The sequence below is a fragment of the Bombina bombina genome, chromosome 5, assembly GCF_027579735.1.
Source record: "Bombina bombina isolate aBomBom1 chromosome 5, aBomBom1.pri, whole genome shotgun sequence".
Lineage (NCBI taxonomy): Eukaryota > Metazoa > Chordata > Amphibia > Anura > Bombinatoridae > Bombina > Bombina bombina.
In genome coordinates this window covers 502,681,445-502,696,684 of record NC_069503.1, presented here as the reverse complement: position 1 = coordinate 502,696,684, position 15,240 = coordinate 502,681,445, and the positions used below count along the sequence as shown (strand labels likewise).

Genomic DNA, 15,240 nt, shown 5'->3' with positions numbered 1-15,240 from the left:
TTAAAAAAAGGTAAACTTGTTAATTGTTTGACTTTAAAATGGACGACATTTAACGCTGCCGGGTTATTTTTAAAATAAATTGTGTTTTGTCCCACGCTCCCTAGGAGGCCAAAAAACAATTTATTCTTAACTGATAAATTTCTTTCTTTGACACGGTGAGTCCACGGAACATCTTAATTACTGTTGGGAATATCACTCCTGACCAGCAGGAGGCGGCAAAGAGCACCACAGCAAAAGCTGTTAAATACCACTCCCCCTACCCACAATCCCCAGTCATTCGACCTAAGGGAAAGGAAGTAATCTATGGTGCAGAGGTGCCTGAAATTTATAGAAAAGCAAACTGTCTGAAAAACAGGGCGGGCCGCGGACTCACTGTCAAGAAATAAATAAATCAGTTAAGAATAAATTATGTTTTCTTTCTAATGACATGGTGAGTCCACGGATCATCTTAATTACTGTTGGGAACCAATACCCAAGCTAGAGGACACGGATAAGGGAGGGACAAGACAGTTAAAGGGACACTGTACCCCAAAAAATTCTTTCGTGATTCAGATTGAGCATGAAATTTTAAGCAACTTTCTAATTTACTCCTATTATCAAATGTTTTTCATTCTCTTGGTATCTTTATTTGAAATGCAAGAATGTAAGTTTAGATGCCGGCCAATTTTTGGTGAACAACCTGGGTTGTACTTGCCGATTGGTGGATAAATTCACCCACCAATAAAAAAGTGCTGTCCAGAGTACTGAAACCAAAAAAAGCTTAGATGCCTTCTTTTTCAAATAATGATAGCAAGAGAACGAAGAAAAAATGATAATAGGAGTAAATTAACAAATAAAAAATGTGGGTTCAGTGTCCCTTTAACCTAAACAGAAGGCACCAATGCTTCAAGAACCTCCCTCCCAAAAGAAGCCTCTGCTGAAGCAAAAGTATCAAATTTGTAAAATTTAGAAAAAGTATGCAAAGATGACCAAGTCGCAGCCTTGCAAAGCTGATCTACAGAAGCTCCATTTTTGAAAGCCCAAGAAAATTAAACAGCCCTCGTGGAATGAGCCATGAATCTCTCAGGAGGCTGCTGACCAGCAGTCTCATATGCCAAGTGAATAACACTCCTCAACCAACAAGAAAGAGAAGTAGCCGTAGCTTTCTTACCCTTACGCTTCCCAGAAAGGACAAAAAAATAAAGAAGAAGACTAGCAAATATCCTTAGTCGCCTGCAAATAATATTTCAATGCACGAACCACATTCAGGTTGTGCACCAAACGCTCCTTATGAGGAGGATTAGGACACAAAGGAGGAACAACAATCTCTTGATTAATATTCTTATCAGAAACAACCTTGGGAAGAAAACCCAAGGAAGTACGCTGAACTACCTTAGAGTGAAAAATAAGAAAAGGTGATTCATACTGTAAGGCTGAAAGCTCCGAAACTCTTCGAGCTGAAGAAATAGCCACCAGAAACAAAACCTTTCAAGATAACATTTTAATATCCAAAGAATGCATAGGTTCAAACGGAGCCTGTTGAAGAAATCTAAGAACCAAATTAAGACTCCAACGTGGAGTAGTAGACTTAAACATAGGCCGAATTCTAACCAAGGCCTGACAAAAAGAATGAACATCTGGGACATCCGCCAGGCGCTTGTGCAATAAAATAGATAAAGCAGAAATTTGTCCCTTCAGGGTACTAGCAGATAAACCCTCCTGGAAAAAAAATCCTAGGAATCTTAACTCTACTCCACGAGTAGCCTTTGGATTCACACCAATACAAATATTTACACCAAATCTTATAAATCTTCCTAGTCACAAGGCTTACGAGCCTGAATCATAGTCTCAATGACCGACTCAGAAAAACCATGCTTAGAAAGAATCAAGTGTTCAATCTCCAAGCAGTCATCTTCAGAGAAATAAGATTTGGATGAAGGAAGGGACCCTGCAGAAGCAGGTCCTTCCTTAATGGAAGACGCCAAGGTGGAAGAGAAGACATCTCCACCAGATCTGCAAACCAGATTCTGCGAGGCCACGCCGGAGCAATGAGAATCACTGATGCCCTCTCTAGTTTCACCCGAGCAATGACCCGAGGAAGAAGAGCAAACGGAGGAACACATATGCCAGACTGAAAGTCAAAGAAACAGCCAGAGCATCTATCAGAACAGCCTGATGATCCTTTGACCTCGACCCGTACCTCGGGAGCGTGGCATTCTGATGAAATGCCATGAGATCCAACTCCGGCTGCGCCAACTGAGAATAAAGCTGGAAAATACTTCTGGATGAAGTTCCCACTACCCCGGATGAAAAGTCTGTCTGCTCAGAAAATCCGCCTCCCAATTGTCCACCACTGGAATATGGATAGCAGAAAGACAACAGTTGTGAATCTCCGCCCACTGAATAATCTTGGCTACCTCTGTCATGGCCAAGGAACTCAGAGTTCCTCCCTGATGATTGATGTAAGCCACTGACGTTATGTTGTCCGACTGAAACCTGATAAACTGGGTTGAAGCTAGCTGAGGCCAGGCTAGAAGAGCATTGAAAATTGCTCTCAGTTCCAAAACATTTATTTGAAGAACCGACTCCTCCTGATTCCATAGACCCTGAGTCCTTAATGAACCCCAGACAGAACCCAAGCAAACTTGCATCAGTGGTTACAATCACCCAGACAGGTCTGCGAAAGAAAGTTCCCTGAGAGAGAAGATCCTGAGACAACCACCATGGAAGAGAATCCTTGGACATCTGATCTAGAACAATCTTTGGAGATAGATCTGCATAATCCCTGTTCCACTGCCTGAGCAAGCATAACTGCAGAGGTCTGAGATGAAACCGAGCAAACTGAATGATGTCCATGACTGAAACCATCAGACCAATAACCTCCATGCACTGAGTCACTGACGGCCGAGGAAGGGACTGAAGAGCAAGACATGTATTAAAAATCTTTGACTTTCTTGCTTCTGTCAGAAAGATTTTCATCTCTAGAGAATCTATAATGGTCCCCAAAAATACCACTCTTGTAGCTGAAATTAAAGGAACTTTTTCCTAAATTCACCTTCCAACTGTGGGAGCGCAGAAGAGACAACAACTCTGTGTGGGAGTTTGCTAGTTCAAAAGATGGAGCCTGAACTAGAATGTCGTCCAGATAAGGAGCCACTGCAACACCCTTCAATTGAAGAACCGCCAACAATGCTCCCAGGACCTTTGTAAAAATTCTGGGAGCTGTTGCCAGACCAAAAGGAAGAGCTACAAACTGAAAATGTTTGTCTAAAAATGCAAATCTTAGAAATTTGTGATGATCCCTGTGAATGGGAATAATGCAGATACGCATCCTTTTATACGCATCCTTTAGATCCACTGTGGTCATGAACTGACATTCCTGAACCAAAAGGAAGAATGGAAACAAATCTTTTCCATCTTGAAAGAGGGTACCCTGAGAAACTTGTTTACACTCTTGAGATCTAAAATAGGTCTGAAAGTTTCCTTCTTTTTGGGAATGACGAAGAGATTGGAATAAAAACCCAGGCCCTGAACCGGAACTATCACTCCCATGTCGGAAAGATTCTGAACACAACATAAGAACGCCTCTGCTTTTATCTGGTTTACAGATAACCTGAAGAAACCTACCTCGGGGGGGGGGGGGGGGGGATTCTTGAACTCCAGTTTGTAACCCTTAGACACAATATCTACCACCCAGGGATCCTGAACATCTGAAACCCAAGCTTGAGTGTAGAAAGAGTCTGCCCCCCACAAGATCCATTCCCAGATCGGGGGCAGACCCTTCATGCTGATTTTGAGTCAACAGGCTTCCTGGACTGCTCCCCTTATTCCAAGACTGATTTGACTTCCAAGATGGCTTGGACTGTTCCTGCTTGGAGGAAGAAGAGGAAGATTTACCAGAGAAGTTACGAAAATTACTCTGCTGACCCTTCCGTTTATTTCTTTTACCCTGAGGAAGAGAATGCCCCTTCCCACCCGTAATATCAGAAATAATCTCAGCCAAACCTGGTCCAAACAAGGTCTTACCCTTGTAAGGAATAGACAAAAGCTTAGACTTAGAGAACACATCCGTAGACCAGGATTTTAACCATAATGCTCTGCGAGCTAAAATGGCAAAAGCAGAAATTTTAGCTCCCAACTTGACCTGTAGAGAAGTATCTGCAATAAAGGAATTGGCCAACTTCAAAGCCTTGATTCTATCTTGAATTTCCTCAAAATGAGTATCTTGCTGAAAAGAATCAGACAATGCATCAAACCCATATGCCGCCGCACTAGTAACCGTAGCAATACATGCAGCTGGTTGCCATTGATATCCCTGGTATAGGATCTTTAAAGGAACAGCTGTCCTCCATAGGAATAGTGGTCCTCTTGGTCAGAGTGGAAACTGCTCCCTTCACCTTAGGAACCATGTGCCAAGATTCCTTAATAGAATCGGCAATAGGAAACATTTTTAAAAATTGGAGAAGGGGAAAAAGGAATTCCAGGCTTCTCCCATTCTCGTGCAATAATATCTGAAACACAATCTGGTATAGGAAAAACTTCCACCTAGGAAGGGTCATCAAAAAAATTAAGCTTACTAGATTTCTTAGGAATAACCATGACTGACGCCTCAGAGTCATCCAAGTTACCCAAAAAGCTCCTTGAGAAACAAAACGGAGGTGCTCCAGCTTAAACCTTAAATAAACAACCTCAGGTTAAGAAGAAGGATTTACACTTATCAGAATCCGAGATCTCACCCTCAGATGCTACTGAAGTATCTTCCTCCTCAGACTTTAGAGAAGAAACACTAGACACATTTGCAACAGAATCAGAAACCTTGTACTTCCACTTGCGCTTCCCCTGTAACATAGGAAAAACAGTCAAAGCCTCAGATACTGCCGAGGATTTATGGGTAGTCATATCCTGCAAGGAAAAAACAACCTGAGACGAAATACAGGGCACTGCAGAAGATTGGGACATATGAGGAGAAAGCTGCGGATTAGCAAGAACAGGAGACTCCTGAACAACATCAGCCCTAGACAATGAAGGCTCAGAATCAAAAAGTCTATACTTGTAATGTAATGTTCTCTCAATACAAGAGAAACAAAAAAGGGATAGGAGACTCAACATTAGTATTTAAACATAGAGAACAAGCAACAACTTGCAGGGCCTCTTGGTCCATCTTATTCCAAAGGAAAAAAAACCTTAATCAATAAAAAATTCTAAGTTCAAATCAGAATTTTAAAAAACGTTACTGTCCCTTTAAATTTTAAACAGACTTTTTTTTTTTTTTTTTAAATAGAAAATCCTTAAATAAACTGCACAATAAATCTTGCAGCAAAATTTTTTCACAAGAGACACAAACGTTATAGTCTTTGAAATTCAGACAGAAACTTAAACAGAGCAACAGCCCCCAAAAAAACAGGCAGCCTCCACACCTCAGCAAGCTCTGCTGAGATGCCTACCTGACCTCCTTGCTGCCAGAAACAAAGTCAGAAAATTATCCAGACCCCCATACAGCCACACCGGAGAGAACGCTGAACCACCTCTGAGGAGCTATGCAACAGAGCTGCAACATCCAGGAACAACAGGAAACAGCTAAAAGGGCGCCAAAAAACGCCCTTGCTATCTCAGATAAGCCCGTCTATTGTGGCCTAACAAACCTCCCAGTAGCCATTAATACAAACAAAAACCATGTACACCAAAGTGAAAACATAATAAACGGAGCCAAACATCCCCAGTGCCTGCAAAACTGCCATACAATAAACAGTTAACCTAGAAGGCTGATTGTATATTTAGACAGAATTAACTGTCAAAGTGCAAAATTCTCCTATATCAAAACAGGGATAGAAATAGGCACTTACCTCAAAAATCTGTCCGGCAGCAGGACAGCTCACTTGGTATGAGAAGGGCTTCCTACCTCACATGGACTTGTGGAAAAAAGAAAAGGCTGAATAAACTTACTCAAACTTTCAACCAAGGGCAGCATGAAATTACTTGGGAGGCCCAGTGGCGATTATACCCCACAAGTTCCCAAATGCTTAAAAGCCACCACTTGCGCTACTGAAGAGACTGACACGGACTACGGCTAAACCCCAAAGAAAACCAGAGCAAACTTGCACTGCTTAAAAAATAAACTCTTGATTGAAGAATCAGACACCTAACTTTACCCCTCCATGCAACTGATACAAGCAAAGAATGACTGTGGATTGTGGGTAGGGGGAGTGGTATTTAACAGCTTTTGCTGTGGTGCTCTTTGCCTCCTGCTGTTTAGGAGTGATATTTCCAACAGTAATTAAGATGATCCGTGGACTCACTGTGTCATTAGAAAGAAAGCACATTTTGTAACTTGCAACTGTTACAAATCAAATAGATGGTTTAGGCAATTTGCAGCATTTTGAAAACCTAGGTTACAGATATTGCTTTTTGGCTTTTCTAAGAGGCATTGGGCATGGAAAGATTTATTACATAAAAGCAAGAGTTTATTAAGAGACATCTGCAGGCAGCGACATTCAGCTATATTCTGCAGCAATATTATTAGTGTAAAAGAGCAATACACAAATAGCTGGAGTTGCAGATATTTTTGTGTTGCATTTTTACACTAAAAAAAAAAAATCCAGTGGCGAAAAGAGCAGAATGTCAAATTAAAAATGCACACAAAACCCAAATTTTGTCTCTCATTATTCAGATAGAGCATGCAATTTTAAGCAACTTTCAAATTTTCTCCTATTTTTCCTCGTTTCTTTTGCTATCTTTATTTGAAAAGGCAGGAATGTAAGACTCCTATGCTTTTTCAAATAAAGATAGCAAGAAAACGAACAAATTATAATAGGAGTATATTAGAAAGCTGCTTAAAATTGCATGCTGTATCCGAATCATAAAGGAAACAAATAGTAAACTAAACCATGAATTTCTAATTATGACTTTACTGAACCTTTATGTACATTTAGTAGAAACCCGTTCTTCATAGAACCTTCCCCATATCGGTCTAACCATAAAGCATGCAATTACCTCTTCTCTCCAGTATCAAACCCACACAATTATCATTCTAAATGTATGTACGTACAGTATGTATGTATGTATGTATGTATGTATGTATGTATGTACGTACAACAAGCTTACGAATACATTTTAATTTAAGCCATTTGTTTCAGTGCAATTCTTATGAATTATATAAACAAACAACATTGCACTTACTGTAATAGATGTCAGAAGCCTTTTTGGAGTTATTGCCTAAATAAAAAAAAAAGAAAATGGATTACTGACCAGAGAAATCCTAGTGCAATTACAAAACTATTACATCCTCATTCTGTTTTTACAGATATTTACTATAATAAAAATAATAAAGAAACAAAAAAAACAAAAAACAAACCACCACTTTACTGTGCCTAAATACATATAAAAAGCCACGCATATTTAATCCCAGATTAAACTGTATACAGTCTTATAAGTGTATAATGTGTCACATACAAGGTGTGCAGTACTCCATACATGCAATGAACGCTAATTTAATATTCTAGTATACTGGCAAAACTAAAGTAAAAATTAAACCTATTTTATAAAATCTAAGATTTTTTTTTGCTCAATATATATGGAAATATTTAAATATGTAAATAAGGCATGACTAACAATTTAAAAATGTTTTCTCGTAAAGATAAAAGAAATGATTCCATCATATTCTGTGCGCTACCAACACTTTATTGATATCAATAAAAAAACAACTCCTTATTCATTAGAGTACAGTGAGCCTAATGGAACACACATCAGAACAAACTAAATTTAGCTCTAAACGGAGTCAGTGTTACAGATCTAGTAAACCGTAAAGACAAAAAAAGTGATTTTTTTTTTTAACTGGGAAAGAGAAAAATCTGGCAACCATTAAGTGACTAAATATTTTGCAATTATAACGGTTTATTTTGATGAAAAGATTTAAATCCCTAGGTCAACCCTGATGAAAATTAAAAATATTAAGAGACATTAAAGTCAATTAGATCTCCCTCTCCTGGTATATATTGCTATCTATATCATCTATTATGTAAAGCATACCTGGGTAAGCTCAGAAACAGCAATGCACTATAAGATCTAGCTGGTAATTACACACACATGGCTCACTCTGTGTGTTCAGCTAGCTCCCAGAACTGCACTGGAGCTATGTGTTTACTTTAAAGGGTGTAAACCGTTATATGCAAACAGAGCATTTTTATTGCACAAACACAGAGCATTTTCTTTTTCTACTTGTGTCCCATTAAAATGAACATTAACTAGAAAGTTATGCTTCAATGTTAACATAAGTTATCGTTAAATAACTATAAGATTTAATCAATAACAGTGCCAATGCCGTACAAAAAAATGGAAGTTAAAATCCCTTAGAACAACTGAATTTTTAGATTTCTGAGATTCTTCAGGTACTTTTTCATAACGGTTTTGTTATATTTTAGTTTTATAATAAAACCCTCAATACACAAGTGAAACAAAAACAAAACTGATCCCTACGTTAGTAAATTGCATGCAGTATAGAGCACTGGCACACAGACTCCCAACAACAGGGTGCACAAGTACACATGGAGAATCATACCAAATAGTTAAAGAGTTTCTGTATTAGGCGGGAAGATGAATAGCGTGGCGTTCTGCAGATAAGCTAAATAAGAAAGTCACACTTAGCAGCTTTGTGTACTTTATGTGTTATATCAGCAGTTTACATCAAAATAGGTGGAAATAATCTTCTTTCTACGCTACTTTAAAACCAAAATGGACACAAGGATGGATTAAAAGCCAATATTTAAAAGGGGCTTAAAACCAAAATAAACACTGCACTTTTTCTTTTTAACATGTAAAGGTTTGTATAAATTTCATACAAAAATAATGTCAAATGTTACATTAAATGTTTAAATTAATTGTGAAATAGAAAGTTAAAAAGGGACATGAAACTTTTACGTTCTACAGTGAAACTAAGTTGACTGAAATAAAGTAGGGGTAAAATAAAGTAGACATGTATAACAAAATATACAACATTAAAGCAGTGAAAATGTGCTCAGAGCTAAACACAGTCTGATTCTAAGACGCCATTAAAAAAAGAGGAGGGAATTATACACAAGTGAAGCTACAATTCTAGAAATTACTATAAAGTGAAGTGAATACATTGGCTATATTCTGTATCATTTATACTCTTATCTAGACGCCAGCTAGAAGCCCGTGTTAAAGTAACTCATTTGCTCACCTTTGCCTTCACAGCCTTTTTTCTTTTGTCAACTGGAAGCCCTTCCTTTTTCTGCACCTGCAAAATGAATGTATTAACTTGCGGAGTGTATATATTTAAAATAAGAGAATATTTACATATTTTTGAAAAATAATATCCTCACCAAACTGTAAACATCAACAGAGATTTCAAAATCATTGGAAACATCTTCCCTGTAAGGAAAGAATGGACTGAGTTAACAGGTAACCAATTCAAAATTTAAAATGATATTCTCTAGCGGGTGTATTAATTTTCTAACTATCGACCCTACACTGCTGGCCCTTACAGAACAGTAACATTCTATTGGTTTTGTTGTTTTTTTGGGTTTTTTTTTTTTTGGGGGGGGGTTGCCAAATATTATATAGGGGAGAAAAACACTATATAGAATAATCTGAAAATGCAATAAATAATAAAAAAAGTAAATATTGCAATTCTAAAAGAACATCTACTTACAATGTAAACGTTGTTGGAAATGCAAGAGCATCTCCTTTCATGGAGCTTGAGATACTCGCCAACGGCGAAGCCACAATGTTTTCAGCTCCCGCTCTGATCATTATAAAGAAATAATAATTTGCGGAATCTACAAATAAAGCAAGATGACCATTAAACATTCTGCCGCCTATACAGGGTGGATTAGACTAAAATCATGGTTTTCTACATAATGGTTTTATTTTTAGAATATACACTATGAGATCAACTTTTCAACTGTACTTTATTTGAAGAAAAACTTTCATTACCTTAATTATTTGTTTTAGTTAAATAAAATAATACCATTTATAGGTTTTACATTCACTTAGGTTCATGTGCAGATCTGTTTCACTCCAAACCATATTCTTTTCATTGAGCTTCTTGAGACTTAAGGAGTTGATTATGTGTATGTAGAATTGCAGGGGAACAATGGGATTAGAGAGACCGTAAAGTAAAAACATAATTTATGCTTACCTGATAAATTCCTTTCTTCTGTTGTGTGATCAGTCCACGGGTCATCATTACTTCTGGGATATAACTCCTCCCCAACAGGAAATGCAAGAGGATTCACCCAGCAGAGCTGCATATAGCTCCTCCCCTCTACGTCAGTCCCAGTCATTCGACCAAGAATCAACGAGAAAGGAGTAACCAAGGGTGAAGTGGTGACTGGAGTATAATTTAAAAGATATTTACCTGCCTTAAAACAGGGCGGGCCGTGGACTGATCACACAACAGAAGAAAGGAATTTATCAGGTAAGCATAAATTATGTTTTCTTCTGTTATGTGTGATCAGTCCACGGGTCATCATTACTTCTGGGATACCAATACCAAAGCAAAAGTACACGGATGACGGGAGGGATAGGCAGGCTCATTATACAGAAGGAACCACTGCCTGAAGAACCTTTCTCCCAAAAATAGCCTCCGAAGAAGCAAAAGTATCAAATTTGTAAAATTTGGAAAAAGTATGAAGCGAAGACCAAGTTGCAGCCTTGCAAATCTGTTCAACAGAGGCCTCATTCTTAAAGGCCCAAGTGGAAGCCACAGCTCTAGTGGAGTGAGCTGTAATTCTTTCAGGAGGCTGCTGTCCAGCAGTCTCATAGGCTAAACGTATTATGCTACGAAGCCAAAAAGAGAGAGAGGTAGCAGAAGCTTTTTGACCTCTCCTCTGTCCAGAGTAAACGACAAACAAGGAAGAAGTTTGGCGAAAATCTTTAGTTGCCTGCAAGTAGAACTTGAGGGCACGAACTACATCCAGATTGTGTAAAAGACGTTCCTTCTTTGAAGAAGGATTTGGACACAAGGATGGGACAACAATCTCTTGATTGATGTTCCTGTTAGTGACTACCTTAGGTAAGAACCCAGGTTTAGTACGCAGAACTACCTTGTCTGAGTGAAAAATCAGATAAGGGGAATCACAATGTAAGGCTGATAACTCAGAGACTCTTCGAGCCGAGGAAATAGCCATCAAAAACAGAACTTTCCAAGATAACATTTTTATATCAATGGAATGAAGGGGTTCAAACGGAACACCCTGTAAGACGTTAAGAACTAAGTTTAAACTCCATGGTGGAGCAACAGCTTTAAACACAGGCTTGATCCTAGCTAAAGCCTGACAAAAGGACTGGACGTCTGGATTTTCTGACAGACGTCTGTGTAACAAGATGGACAGAGCTGAAATCTGTCCCTTTAATGAACTAGCTGATAAACCCTTTTCTAAACCTTCTTGTAGAAAAGACAATATCCTAGCGATCCTAACCTTACTCCAGGAGTAACCTTTGGATTCGCACCAGTATAGGTATTTCCGCCATATTTTATGGTAAATCCTTCTGGTAACAGGCTTCCTAGCCTGAATCAGGGTATCAATAACCGACTCAGAAAAACCACGTTTTGATAAAATCAAGCGTTCAATTTCCAAGCAGTCAGCTTCAGAGAAGTTAGATTTTGATGTTTGAATGGACCCTGTATCAGAAGGTCCTGTCTTAGAGGTAGAGACCAAGGCGGACAGGATGACATGTCCACTAGATCTGCATACCAAGTCCTGCGTGGCCAAGCAGGTGCTATTAGAATTACTGATGCTCTCTCCTGTTTGATTTTGGCAATCAATCGAGGAAGCAGCGGGAAGGGTGGAAACACATAAGCCATCCTGAAGTTCCAAGGTGCTGTCAAAGCATCTATCAGAACTGCTCCCGGATCCCTGGATCTGGACCCGTAGCGAGGAAGTTTGGCGTTCTGGCGAGACGCCATGAGATCTATCTCTGGTTTGCCCCAACGTCGAAGTATTTGGGCAAAGACCTCCGGATGAAGTTCCCACTCCCCCGGATGAAGAGTCTGGCGACTCAAGAAATCCGCCTCCCAGTTCTCCACTCCCGGGATGTGGATTGCTGACAGGTGGCAAGAGTGAGACTCTGCCCAGCGAATTATCTTTGATACTTCCATCATTGCTAGGGAGCTTCTTGTCCCTCCCTGATGGTTGATGTAAGCTACAGTCGTGATGTTGTCCGACTGAAACCTGATGAACCCCCGAGTTATTAACTGGGGCCAAGCCAGAAGGGCATTGAGAACTGCTCTCAATTCCAGAATGTTTATTGGAAGGAGACTCTCCTCCTGATTCCATAGTCCCTGAGCCTTCAGAGAATTCCAGACAGCGCCCCAACCTAGTAGGCTGGCGTCTGTTGTTACAATTGTCCAGTCTGGCCTGCTGAATGGCATCCCCCTGGACAGGTGTGGCCGATGAAGCCACCATAGAAGAGAATTTCTGGTCTCTTGATTCAGATTCAGAGCAGGGGACAAATCTGAGTAATCCCCATTCCACTGACTTAGCATGCATAATTGCAGCGGTCTGAGGTGTAGGCGTGCAAAAGGTACTATGTCCATTGCCGCTACCATTAAGCCGATCACCTCCATGCATTGAGCTACTGACGGGTGTTGAATGGAATGAAGGACGCGGCATGCATTTTGAAGTTTTGTTAACCTGTCTTCTGTCAGGTAAATCTTCATTTCTACAGAATCTATAAGAGTCCCCAAGAATGGAACTCTTGTGAGAGGAAAGAGAGAACTCTTCTTTTCGTTCACTTTCCATCCATGCGACCTTAGAAATGCCAGAACTAACTCTGTATGAGACTTGGCAGTTTGAAAGCTTGAAGCTTGTATTAGAATGTCGTCTAGGTACGGAGCTACCGAAATCCCTCGCGGTCTTAGTACCGCTAGAAGGGCACCCAGAACCTTTGTGAAGATTCTTGGAGCCGTAGCCAATCCGAATGGAAGAGCTACAAACTGGTAGTGCCTGTCTAAGAAGGCAAACCTTAGATACCGGTGATGATCTTTGTGGATCGGTATGTGAAGGTAAGCATCCTTTAAATCCACTGTGGTCATGTACTGACCCTCTTGGATCATGGGTAAGATTGTCCGAATAGTTTCCATTTTGAACGATGGAACTCTTAGGAATTTGTTTAGAGTCTTTAAATCTAAGATTGGCCTGAAAGTTCCCTCTTTTTTGGGAACCACAAACAGGTTTGAGTAGAACCCTTGTCCTTGTTCCGACCACGGAACCGGATGGATCACTCCCATTGTTAACAGATCTTGTACGCAGCGTAGAAACGCTTCTTTCTTTATCTGGTTTGTTGACAACCTTGACAGATGGAATCTCCCTCTTGGGGGAGATAATTTGAAGTCTAGAAGGTATCCCTGAGATATGATCTCTAGTGCCCAGGGATCCTGAACATCTCTTGCCCAGGCCTGGGCGAAGAGGGAGAGTCTGCCCCCTACTAGATCCGGTCCCGGATCGGGGGCTCTCGGTTCATGCTGTCTTTGGGGCAGCAGCAGGTTTCCTGGCCTGCTTGCTTTTGTTCCAGGACTGGTTAGGCTTCCAGCCTTGCCTGTAACGAGCAACAGCTCCTTCCTGTTTTGGTGCAGTGGAGGTTGATGCTGCTCCTGTTTTGAAATTCCGAAAGGGACGAAAATTAGACTGTCTAGCCTTAGCTTTGGCCTTGTCTTGAGGTAGGGCGTGGCCCTTACCTCCCGTAATGTCAGCGATAATTTCTTTCAAACCGGGCCCGAATAAGGACTGCCCCTTGAAAGGTATATTAAGTAATTTGGACTTAGAAGTAACATCAGCTGACCAGGATTTTAGCCACAGTGCCCTGCGTGCCTGTATGGCGAATCCTGAGTTCTTAGCCGTAAGTTTGGTTAAATGTACTACGGCCTCCGAAATGAAAGAATTAGCTAGTTTAAGGACTCTAAGCCTGTCCGTAATGTCGTCTAGCGTAGAGGAACTAAGGTTCTCTTCAAGCGACTCAATCCAAAATGCTGCCGCAGCCGTAATCGGCGCGATACATGCAAGGGGTTGTAATATAAAACCTTGTTGAACAAACATTTTCTTAAGGTAACCCTCTAATTTTTTATCCATTGGATCTGAGAAAGCACAGCTATCCTCCACCGGGATAGTGGTACGCTTAGCTAAAGTAGAAACTGCTCCCTCCACCTTGGGGACCGTTTGCCATAAGTCCCGAGTGGTGGCGTCTATTGGAAACATCTTTCTAAATATTGGAGGGGGTGAGAACGGCACACCGGGTCTATCCCACTCCTTAGTAACAATTTCAGTTAGTCTCTTAGGTATAGGAAAAACGTCAGTACTCGCCGGTACCGCAAAGTATTTATCCAACCTACACAGTTTCTCTGGTATTGCAACAGTGTTACAATCGTTGAGAGCTGCTAAGACCTCCCCTAGTAGTACACGGAGGTTCTCCAATTTAAATTTAAAATTTGAAATATCTGAGTCCAATCTGTTTGGATCAGAACCGTCACCCACAGAATGAAGCTCTCCGTCCTCATGCTCTGCGAGCTGTGACGCAGTATCAGACATGGCCCTAGCATTGTCAGCGCACTCTGTTCTCACCCCAGAGTGATCACGCTTGCCTCTTAGTTCAGGTAATTTAGACAAAACTTCAGTCATAACAGTAGCCATATCTTGTAATGTTATCTGTAATGGCCGCCCAGATGTACTAGGCGCCAAAATATCACGCACCTCCCGGGCGGGAGATGCAGGTACTGTCGCGTGAGGCGAGTTAGTCGGCATAACTCTCCCCTCGCTGTTTGGTGAAATTTGTTCACATTGTACAGATTGACTTTTATTTAAAGTAGCATCAATACAGTTAGTACATAAATTTCTATTGGGCTCCACCTTGGCATTGGAACAAATGACACAGATATCTTCCTCTGAGTCAGACATGTTTAACACACTAGCAAAAAAACTTACAACTTGGTTATAATCTTTTTTACCAAAAAAAAAAAAAAAAAAAAAAAAAAAAACGCACTGTGCCTCAAAGAGGTACTAACGATTAAATGACAGTTGAAATAATGAACTGAAAAACAGTTATTGCATCAAACTTTAAAACAACACAACTTTTAGCAAAGGTTTGTTCCCATTAGTAAAAAACAACACTAATTAAATTTGTACATAAGAAAACAAAACAACGTTTTTTATACACAGTCACTATAAGAATTCTCACAGCTCTGCTGAGAGAATTTACCTCCCTTCAAAGAAGTTTGAAGACCCCTGAGATCTGTCAGAGATGAACCGG

General features: G+C 40.2%; 1 protein-coding gene across 1 annotated transcript in view; it reads right to left on the bottom strand.

The window, feature by feature from the left end:
* ANLN (anillin, actin binding protein) overlaps positions 1 to 15,240 on the bottom strand; it is a 130,238-nt gene that overhangs the window by 14,473 nt on the left and 100,525 nt on the right. The window contains exons 15-18 of the mRNA XM_053714413.1: positions 9,647 to 9,773; positions 9,318 to 9,366; positions 9,176 to 9,232; positions 7,156 to 7,191 (exon numbers count right to left, since the gene is read on the bottom strand). Coding sequence (XP_053570388.1) covers positions 7,156 to 7,191; positions 9,176 to 9,232; positions 9,318 to 9,366; positions 9,647 to 9,773 — 269 coding nt within the window. The remainder of the gene's footprint in view (positions 1 to 7,155; positions 7,192 to 9,175; positions 9,233 to 9,317; positions 9,367 to 9,646; positions 9,774 to 15,240) is intronic.